Genomic DNA, 11,531 nt, shown 5'->3' on the forward strand with positions numbered 1-11,531 from the left:
TTATATATATATTTTTTTTTTGAGCAGAAGGGGTGTTGAGCTTTGGGATTTTATGGACCCCAATTAAGCAGGGTTTGGGAACAATCGGGGGATTCTTGCGGAAATCCATTGTTCTCAAAGTCAGTTAAATTGGAGTCCATAAAAATCGAGGGCTTACTGTACTTTCAAAGGATGAACAACTTGTGTCCACCAGTTAGAATGCAGTTATACAGAAGGCAACAGTCACTACAAGACTACCTGATGACTTTGGCTAAAAAAATAAATAATAATAATAATAATTTCAAATTCCCTATTCATACTGCTTTCCTAACAGCTTGGAAATAATTTAATCCTTCCTGCCGGACAAACTATTTTTCTTATGTGTTGAACTGAACCAGAGTCAACACAGTAGACCCCAGAGTTACATGGCGGTTGTATTCCTCGCAATCACCACATAACTCAATTTTCGAGCAAGGCTTGGTCAGTTTCCTGGCTCACAGAGTGGCAGGGGGCAGAAAGCAGGCAGCAGCCTGGTTCCCATCTCCCTGTTGCTTGCAGGACCCGAGAAACTGACAAGCTGGACACTTTTCTGGGTCCCGCCAGTGCAGGGGAGCTGGAAACCAGACTGATGCTGGCTTCCCATCTCCCCCCTGCTTGGGGACACAGGAAACTGACCATTCATGTGCTTGTCAATTTCCCAAGTCGGGCAAGCAAAGGGGGAGCTGGGAGCCAAGCGGTAGCCTGTTTCCCATCTCCCCACCACTCTCTGAGCCAGGTGCCGCTTCTCCCTGGCTTCCCCCAACGGAAGCAGCTGTCTGCCCACGTGGCTTTCCACAGCTGGGGGAAGCCGGGGGCAGACAGTCACAGCAGGGCAGCTGTCTGCCTGCCTGGCTTTCCCCAGATGGGGGAGCCTGGTGGGCAGACAGCCACAGAACAGCTTTGAGCTGTGCTTAACTTGTGTTAATGTGAGTTAGTGCAACTCAAAGTCGTACATTTTGAGGGTCTACCATACAGATGATACTGTTTGAATGGCAACCTTAAGTTTAGCTTGAAAAACATGTACTTGTTCCCTTCAAATGAATTAGCTGGTCACTTCAGATCAATGATCAATCAAAATATAGGGAAACTGTGTAGCTTTTCACATCCCTCTTTTCCAAATAAAAAATCTGAAATATACTTAAGGATTCAAGATGTAAAAAAGTCTTTGCTGCCAGTATAAACTGGCTATTTTGTATCAACTTCTACACCCTTTGAGCACTGACAATGAGCATAGTTTCTGCTGTGCTTTAAAAAAAAACAACAGCTTCAGCCCAAGTCACAGATACACCAAATGAAGCAGATATAACAAGTCTGACTGAAAACAAAAGGGCTATTTTTAGCTTACAGTAAGTGGAGTATACAAGACCCCATCACCACACACACCTTCTAGTATAAAGTTTCAAAGAGCAATTCAAAAATATTTTTAAAACATCTCTAAAGTTAATGTTAACAGTCGTTAAGGGTCTCCATTTTATAGGCCCAGCAACCCGTGAACTGGTGTTTGAGATGTCAGAACCTCTCTAAAAACAGAAGAATTCATTTTCTGACTTCATATTTGATAGATAACTGGTGCAACACCAAGATGGGAAGAACAAAATGCTGTTTACAGGGCCTACAAAAGCTAGTCTTGAGTATCTCAGTAAGAGAACAATTGAATGTTTGGATGATGGTTTGTTTTTAACAGATGCACGTTTTGATTCCAAAAGATTGTTTCTCTATCCACAAAAAATATTAAATAAGATCACATTTTTAAGGAGTGTCAAACTGTACACTCAAAAAAAATCACAAAAGAAATATTCATTGTAATACAAACTTGGAACACATTTGCAACATATTTTGCAGTTTTGAAAGCAACTGTCTCAACTGATCTGCAGTTCTTTCATAAGTGTAGTGATTATATGTGCATGAAAAAAATCAAGATCCATGCTCAGGACAAACTCGTGATTCTGAAAAAAGTTGGAGAGTGGGAATAGTGCAGAAGATGTAAATGCAACAATCGAAACTCAAGTTGAGGTTTGTAGCCACTTACTGTCAGAAGCCACCACCTATTTGAGGAGCAAATATGCTGTGCTCCAAGTCCTAAATAAGGGTGGAGGTGAGTGGAGTATTGAACTCGGAAAAAAGGAGGGCTGCTTCTTGGTGATGACCCCCACACCACTGGGATTGATTTTGCTATTACGAAACTGGTGTAATTATAGCTGTGGCTTACACCACACAGTAGGAATAGGATTACCCCCAAAAGAAAGAGAAACACCCCCCTGAGGTTTTTCTAACTCCCAGTAGTTATCTAAAACAGCCCAGGGGTTAGGGAATTCATTGGCTGTTATTTATCCTGATTTCTAAGAGCTGTTATCTATCCCCAGGAAGTGAGAGTTTCAAGTTTCAGGGGATAGGACTTAAGGGTTCAGAGCAGAGGGTGCCGTACAGATACAAACAAACTGTCCTGCAGAACACGAGGTTCAGCAGATCACGCTTCCCAGATGAGGCAGTTTGCTTTCAGAACTTCCTGGTCATCGGGTCAAAGCCCTTTCAGGGGTTCTGGGGCGTCTTTGCCTCAGCCTTACACATGAAACTAAAGACATACACAAAGTAACACACATAGCTATGGCAGGGTACTGAAAGGAAAACCAGAGATAAAAATGCAAATGCTAGCTTTTACTTACGCAGCTGAGCAGGTACAGGAACAACACAACAAAACACTGCATCTGGCTATCTAAGCTAATTTCTTCGTGGTACCAATAGGTATTCACACACTACTCTGTTTAACTCAGAGCAGGTGGGAGGAGCAGTGAAGGGTGATCAGTCCTTGTCGCAGACAGCGTCCGGTCCCTCCAGGATTTGGGAGTTCCTCCCCCTCCTTACTTTGTTGCCCCCCTTTTTGGTCCTGCTGTTTGCTGGCTCCACCCGAGGCCTGACACATCACATCCTGGTTGCTTCTGCTTCTCTTCACCTGCAGCCCCTCTCAGCCCCCCTCTCCATTTTACACAACCATACATCTCATGCTTATTTTTTCCTTTTAAGGTATGCAGCTGGCCCTCTGGGCTGCTAGGTCAGAAGCCATGGATCTTTCCTGTATAGGATTTTCCTATTTGTCACTTTTAGATGGCGGGGGGGAGGGTTCAGATACTGCAGTCTGCAAGCAATTCAGTAAATTCTGTTGCTGACTGATTTAGACTTGCCCCATTCACTTGGTTCCTCAGTTCTTGGTGTGGGGTTTGTGCTGAGGCATATTTCCCTCTAACAATTTAAAAGGCCCGATGACCCTGCCTCCACACCACCCCGTTGTTCAAGTGCCCATGCAATTCACCCTAACATGCCCAAGCGTGGCCGTTCACTTAAGGGTCACCAGGTAATTTTGCACACTGTTCTGGAGAAGAGCGTGAAACTATTCAAACAACCTCTAAGGTTCTGAGTGCAAGATATTTTCTGTCCTTCAGAGAGCGATTCCTGCAGCATTTTCAGCAACAATGGCAATATACTAGAATAGTAACAAAGAGGAAGCCGTGCTAGTCTATACACTATCAAAACGAAAAGCAGTCAAGTAGCACTTTAAAGACTAGCAAAATGGTTTATTAGGTGAGCTTTCGTGGGACAGACCCACTTTTTCAGACCATAGCCAGACCACAACAGACTCAATATTTAAGACACAGAGAACCAAAAACAGTAAGCAAGGAGGACAAATCAGAAAAAGATAATCAAGGTGAGCAAATCAGAGAGTGGAGGGGTGGGGGGGGAAGGTCAAGAATTAGATTGAGCCAAGTATGCAGACAAGCCCCTATAGTGACTCAGAAAGTTCCCATCACGATTTAAACCACGTGTTAATGTGCCAAATTTGAATATAAAAGCCAGTTCAGATGTTTCTCTTTCCAAAACGGAGCACTAATTCCTTTTCTGTAACACACATACCATTAGGTCATTGACAGAATGCCCCATTCCATTAAAATGTTGACTAACTGGTTTGTGGATCTGGAGTGTTTTGATGTCTGTTTTGTGCCCATTGACCCTTTGTCTAAGGGAGTTAGAAGTCTGTCCAATATACAAAACATCTGGGCATTGTTGGCACATGATGGCATATATGATGTTAGTAGAGGAGCATGAGAAAGTGCCCGTGCTTCTGTGAGTAACCTGGTTAGGTCCAGTGATGGTATTTCCAGAGAAGATATGTGGACAAAGCTGGCAGCGCGCTTTGTTGCAGGGAAAGGTTCCAGGACTGGTATTCCTGGGGTATAGACTGTGGCTGTTAGCGAGGATCCTCATGAGGTTGGGAGGTTGTCTGTAGGAGAGAACAGGCAGACTTCTAACTCCCTTAGACAAAGGGTCAATGGGCACAAAACAGACATCAAAACACTGAAGGAAGGACAGAATATATTCAGCAGATTAATGGCCTGATGGATGGAATTCAATGCAGTTTACTGCAGAACTAAACAGAACTCAGAACACATGCGACCACTGAATTTAACACAACATCTTTCTCTAATTCTCAGATCAAACTTTTATTTGAATACACAGTTTACTATTGTACAGTGAGGACTACTAGCCTATCAAATATTTATATTGAATGACTGGGCCACACCATTTGCAATACATACACTCAACTTCATGCTTTTTCCCTTTTTATTTTTTTTTAGAACCTTTGAATACAACTTTGTGTTCTGAAATGTATTCTAATACAGGTTTTCAATGTCTTCCCATTTTAGCATGTCAGATCTTTAAACCATTATCTGCTGAGAGCATATATGGTAGCCATGAGATCTGTCAATACTTTCAGAGGATCACGCACTTAACTCGTACATGTGCCTGTTTATTGTGTGCATCTTATAGGCCAATGTTTCCCAAACTTTGTTCTGTGGAACACTGGTGTTCCACACAACGTGAATAGGTATTCCAAATTCCATGAAAAGCTTTTGATGCTTGTGATATTTTCCCTTCTAAAATCTTAAATATGAAATTGTGTGCATCAAAAAAGCCTAAGATATTTAAATAGTATTTAGATTGTTACATTAATAATGCATTCATACTATAGTTATTATGCGACATACTGAAACAGAGAGTTGATTCAGATTGTTTTGGCATGAGTTGCGTTCAGAGAAACCATGTGATGCTGCACCTGATAGGAAGATCCAACTCTCCAGCATCACTCCTAATATTAAGTGGATTTGTGATCCAAAGAGGCAAAAATATTCTTCCCATTAATAAAAAACCATCAAATGTTACTTTTTTTTAAGTAGAAAACTACTGGAAAATAAACATTTATAAAAACAAAATTTAAAAATATTTTTCTATACCTGGTAACAGAGAGATAGCTGCGTTAGTCTGTATTCTATCAAAACCAAAAAGCAGTCCAGAAGTACTTTAAAGACTAACAAAGTAATTTATTAGGTGGTGAGCTTTTGTGGGACAGACCCACTTCCTCAGACCATAGCTATACTAGTCTGTTCTGGTATAGCTATGGTCTGAGGAAGTGGGTCTGTCCCACAAAAGCTCACCACCTAATAAATTATTTTGTTAGTCTTTAAAGTGCTTCTGGGACTGCTTTTTTTTTTTTTCCTCCTATACCTAATCTGTTTTCCATTTCTTTTTCATAAAAAATGTTTAAGTTTTAAGGAAAGAGTCTTTTTTTGAACAATATTGCCCTTTCTGTTTCTGTACAAAAAAACACCACTAACCACTTTTCTCTCAGCTGTTGTACTGATGTGTTGTTTTGGGTTTGCACTTAAATTTTTAGTTTTTATACTTAATTACAGGAGGACGGCTAGCAAACCTAAGTTGGTTGTTGTAAGATAAAAGTCATCTAAAAAAACTTTTAAATCAAATTTGAACATTACATGAGGCAGTTTTCCAGTATGAAACCCTCCACACACACACCCTGACCACTATGTATGTGTTCCACCAGTATATTCAAATGCAAAAATGTTCCATGACCAAATTAGTTTAGGAAACATTCTAGGCCAGTACATAATCTTATTTCAAATAGCTTTGCATGAACACAGATGTATTTTCATAATACATATATCTCATGCAATATATTGTATTTTCCTAATAAAATAAGCTTTCGTATATTTGAACAATACAAAAGGAGGGTGAAAAAAGTCAAAACGAGTAATACTTCTAGTAAGACGTAGGGTTTTAAGTAAACATTGATTTAAACTGAAAATGAATGGGCATATCTCTAAAGTACCATGGAAAACTACACCACTTCCTGTCATGAGCATATTCATGTAACTCCATCTGGAAAGTTCGTTAGAGGAGAGTTCATTAGTACAAGTGTCAATGCAGACTAACAATTATGTGAGAAAAGAGACACTACTGTAGCACCTAGAAACAACAGTCATAGACGAGGACCCCATTGTGATAGGCCCTACATAAATAGAGAGGAAGAAGACTGTCCCTGACCCTAAAAAGCTTACAATCTAAGTATGAAACAGGGGCCAGAGATCCCCAGCACAGGTGCCAAGAGTGGCACATGAGCTGATTTTCATCAGCACATGAGGCAGGAGCTCAGCCCAGTCACTCCCCACCCCAAGTACAGCTGGGAGCTTACTCAAAGCTATGCCAACTCTGGATTAACAGAAGACCAGCTAACCCTCCTAACCACCACCTAAATGGTAAAGCTCTGAATCTTAATTTACTAATGAAGCTGATGTAAGTAGAACTATTGGTGACTTTAAAAAGAATCACCAGCACTTGAACTGTACAGAAAGATCAAAAGGTCAAATTTCAGTACTCCACCTTGGAAAGGTTGCTGACCCCTGGTATAAAACAATAGAAAACAGACACAGACAAAAGGGTATAAAGGAAACTACAAGGCACAATTGGTTACAACAGGCTCAGCATGCCTGCAGACTAAAAGCTGAGAATCACAAGGAGAGCTTTGAATAAGTTCAATAGCTTTGAAAGTATTTACAAACAGCTCCTCCAAGCATGAGGGAAAGTATGGAAGAAGGCACAAAGGTCTTATCTGAATCTTTAATGTGTGGGTGATGATCATGGCTAATCAGAAACAAGAAGCTAAATCTCAGGCTGCATGAACAATAAGTATGGTAGAAATAGACCATGAAAGGCCTTTAAGGTAAATAAATTGTGCTTAATGCAAAAGCAGAAAGGGAGCTAATGAAAGGATGCAAGGAGAGCATGAGAAGAGAAGAGAATGACTTCGCAGAAGCATTTGATGCACATGATTAGCGCAAGACCTCATTTCTCAAAGCCTGAGAAGAGAACATTGCAGTAATCAAGATAAGGAGACTTGTATTTGTGTGGATGGATAGGAAAATTCACATCTTAGAGAGGTTATGCAGAAAGAATCTACAAGATTTAGCACCAACCTTGATGTGAGGACCTAAACCAGGGGTCTGGAACCAGCAGCTCCAGAGCCACATGCAGCTCTTTAAGGACTTCCTTTGGGTTCCTGATGGGCCAGTGACCCCATCACAGGTGCCAAGAGTGGCACATGAGTGGATTTTCATCGGCACACAAGGCAGGAGCTCAGCCCAGCCACTTCACCCTCATGCAGCTGGGAGCCTGCTCAAAGCTATGCCAAGTTTTAAAAAAACATCCACCTGCTTACTGCAGGACATTCACATTTTATCAATAATAAACATGTATCACATTAAAAATCATTGAGTGCGTGCTGTTCTTAAAATAGGGGTTACAAGAAGTATGGTTTGACGTTATTTAAGGACTGTCTCATTCATGTGCACTGTGGGTCTTGAATTACTGATTTTTTTTTAACTGAACTAAAAAAAAAGGGGGCTCTTTTTGGTATTTTGATTGCCAACCCCGACCCAGACAAAAGTCCAAGTCAAAGATGAAAGCAGGAGGGTAGTGCTGTCCACAATGACCAAGAATGTCATGTGGGAGGAGATTAAGAGATCTGTTGATCTCGAGCTAACATCCACAAAAAGATATTAGAAACAAACTGAGATTTGGACACAGATATGTAACAGAAAAGTAGACCTGAAAGTCACCAACACAGAGACACAAGTTGAATTTATGTTTGAGAATTAGACGACCCAGAGATAAGTGTAGATGGAGAAGAGAAAGGATCAAGAACAGAGCTCTGTTAACTGCCTGCTAAAAGCTCCTCTCCCGTCCCCACCACACCACAACCCGGCATGGTGAGGCTTGGATAAGCTCCAGCTTTTGTTCTCCACTCCCGGGATCATATAATAACTTTTTATTGACCGAAGAAGGTCCTGGTGCAATGACATTTGAGAACAACAGCCCTAGAGCGAACGACTTCTGTTGTGCTCTTACCTGTAGTACCTTAGTGCTACTGGGTGCAATGTTAAAACTTATTCAAAAGCTGGTGGGCAGATAAGGAGGATCCTCCAAAGTTCACGCTGAAGAAGCTATTCAAGTAGTAGAATGGTGAGACGCCAGAGTTATAAAAGTGAAAGGATTTCAAGACTGAAAGCAGCAGACAAATAGAGCACTGGTTTTGAAGTTTGCAAGAGGGGTTTCAACAGAACACCAAGGGCAGAAGTCAATTTAGAGAAGACCTAAGGTTCACAGAGTTAAAGCCAGAAGTGACACCATGAACCTCTAGTTTGACCTACTGCAAGGGATAGATCCATAGGTCAGAAACTCCGAACAACTCTTTCAATGAGCTCCTAAAAGGAACAAAGAATGGTAGCTGGAAAAGCAAATGGGTTTTGGGATGAGACTTTTAAAAAAATTAGACTAAAACATGCATGTATTGTGAGGGAAAGGAAACAGATTAAAAGATGAAGTTGAAGGTTTTAAAAGGAGACAAGCATGAAGAGAATAGGAAGGAACACGGTCATTGGGGCAAAAAGGAAATATTAAAGAAAACAAGAAACTTTTCTCTGTGACAGCAGACCCAAGGCAAACCAGTTTTCTCTCAGAAGCAGTCAACAAAATCCAATGCACAGATATATATGAAGGATGAATCAAAGTAGTATTTGAGGAGCAAGTTAAGGCAGCAAAAAGTCAACTTGGAGTGAGAACATGAGTTCATATCTGAACCCAATTTCTAACCCTAGATGGCAAAGTTTAAGATAAGGATCCTACATGGCCCAGAACACCTTACATATCAAAAAGTTATTTAATAAAAATAGGTTAAGCGTTTTACTCTGTTTGCAACATCACTTTGAAGGCAAACAATTTGCTAGCTCATTTTATTAATACTAGCATCAAACCCAACGAAACCTGTATTTGTACAGCATTCAGTTACCTGAATATAGGTTCCACACAGACACTTTTTCTATCTCCATCCCTGAAGCCTTGACCTCCCTTACATTACTCTGAAGAGTACAGTGCAAGACAGTGTAAAATTTTATTGTCTGTATATTTTTGCTTAGTTTCCAATCTTGACTTTAGGGCTTACCCCACAGCAGACTGACAAGCTTCACGGCTCATGCCATGAAAATTTTGTTATCTTCCCCTTGGGATATACACATTAAGGCTATGTCTACACTGCATACTTTACAACAGCGCAGCTGTGCTGCTGCAGCTGCGCTGCTGCAGCTGCACACTTAACAACAGGCACTGTGTGGCCACTTTTTACTGCTAGGAGAAAGCTTTCCCAGCAAGAGTAAAAACCACTTCCAATGAAGGGCAGCAGCTTTGTCACTGGGAGCACAGATCCCACTGAACAAAGAACGGTGCACTCCAACATGTTTAATCACTAAAAGTTTCTTTGTTGGGGCGGGGGTGTTTCCATATCCTGAGCAACAAAAGTTTATCAATGAAACTGCTAGTGTACACATGGCATGTCATCCTTTCCTAAAGCTCCTGGGGAAAAACTGATAAAACCAATTCCTCTGTCCTTACAAATTTACAGCTTTAGAAAAGATGCCTAAATATCCTCTAACCCTGCAAGTCATAGATGGAAGTGAGGAGATAGCACTAAAAAAAACACATGAAACAGGGACTTTACCGCTCTGTCATATAGGAGCACCAAGAAGGGGCATGGTACCAGAACACAGCCTATAGAAAGGGGTAAAAATATAACGAGGCACTCAGTTTTCTTCTTTTCACATTTTGGGATTCAAGTGATAATTAATCAAGAGGCAGCTCCCACACTGCTATATAACATTTCACCAGAAAGAAAACGGGCAGCTAATGGAAATACACGGGATGTGCTAGGCAGTGGCAACGCACACATGGTTCAGACCCGCCAAGAAAAACAGACTCGCGACAAAAGAATGGAGTTCTCCTCGCACGCTTAGAGTCGTGCCAGCAACGGAACAGCTTTGCTCTGAACCGGGGCAGGTAAATGAACACCTGCCTCTATCCCGGCGGCTGGCTCAGGAGACTGCACCCGGCCTGCACAGTCCACACCGACAGTCTGCCGACACCCAGGCTGACATTACCCCCCCCATGCTCTCGTCAACCGCCCCTCCCACGAAGGGGCCTACGGCAGGGCGAATGTCGGCCGGCTCCCCAGCGGACTGGTGGAGGTGGGAGGGCGGGAAATAGATGGCCCCACTTAGGCCCAGCCTCTCCCTTTGTCCAGTCCCTTCCCCTGCCGTGGCCGTAACTCGAGCTGGCAGCAGGGAGCAGGAACTCCCCTGCGGGGCCCGTGGAGCTCCCCCGAGGCTAATGCCAGACCGACCGCGACTCGCAACCCACAGCCCATCTCCCCACCACCACGATAACAACCTCATCCCCCCCTACCTTCGTTCGCTAAATCCGCCATTTTACTTCCTCAATCACTCCCACAGTGCATCGCGCGCCCAGCCGGTCTCCGATTTACAACAGACACAGAGAGATGGCGCATGCGCATAGCTTTCTGCAAGGGGCGGACTCTCCCGCCGTCAAATGGGAGATACTACGCATGCGCATATCGACCCCCGCCCCCACCCGGCTGCGTCATACTACGCATGCACTAAAAGCAACGGCTCCCTTAATACCGAGGCTCGCTGTTCGCGAATAGTGCCCTCGCCTCAACCCACCCGCACGGACGTCATTGACGCGGCGTCACGCTGCGCATGCGCAGAGAAGCACGCGGTATCGTTTAGGCGTCCGCCTGTGAGGAGGCCCCGATGAGCCTTCCCCTCTGCGGGGAGCTGGCGGAGGGTTCGGGGATGCGCTCGCTCGGCTGTAGCCGCTGTAACCCCCCCATAATTCGACTCGCCTTGGTCCTTCGCCATCTTCCAACAGCCGTTGGCCTACTAGCTTGTGCCCACCTAGTCCGTAGGGCTGAAAGGACCTTCAGAGGTCGCGGAGTCCCCTCCCCTGCTGGCCGCTGCGCTCACAGCGGGACCTATCGCCATCGCTGGCAGATTGTTTTTACGTGTATTTGCTCTAGAGCCTCAAATGGCCTCGTCAAGGATTGGCCTCACAGCCCTGGTAGAAGAGGGCAATGCTCAAACCACCAAGCTCTCTCTTTCCCACCCCATCACCTTCTTCCACCTGGCCCTCCCTCAGTCCCACCCACCTCCACCCTCTTCATCCCCCTTCCTCAGTCCCACCCATCACCCTCCTCTGCATCCACCTCCCTCAGTGCCACCCATCACCTTCCTCTGCATCCATCTCCCTCAGTCCCACAC

The 11,531-nt window shown here is 43.5% G+C and overlaps 1 protein-coding gene across 2 annotated transcripts in view; it reads right to left on the reverse strand.

Annotated features, from left to right (window-relative positions):
* The window catches only part of RANBP3 (RAN binding protein 3), a 145,632-nt gene extending 134,921 nt beyond the window's left edge, over positions 1-10,711 (reverse strand). Inside the window, exon 1 of one of the 2 annotated variants that reach the window (XM_074977951.1) lies at positions 10,657-10,711. In XM_074977951.1, the coding sequence (XP_074834052.1) occupies positions 10,657-10,678 (22 nt within the window). In that variant the 5' untranslated portion in view covers positions 10,679-10,711. The remainder of the gene's footprint in view (positions 1-10,656) is intronic. The other variant, XM_074977952.1, reaches the window with a different exon arrangement.
* Between the last annotated feature and the right edge of the window lie 820 nt (positions 10,712-11,531).

This window comes from Carettochelys insculpta, chromosome 27 (genome assembly GCF_033958435.1).
Source record: "Carettochelys insculpta isolate YL-2023 chromosome 27, ASM3395843v1, whole genome shotgun sequence".
NCBI lineage: Eukaryota > Metazoa > Chordata > Testudines > Carettochelyidae > Carettochelys > Carettochelys insculpta.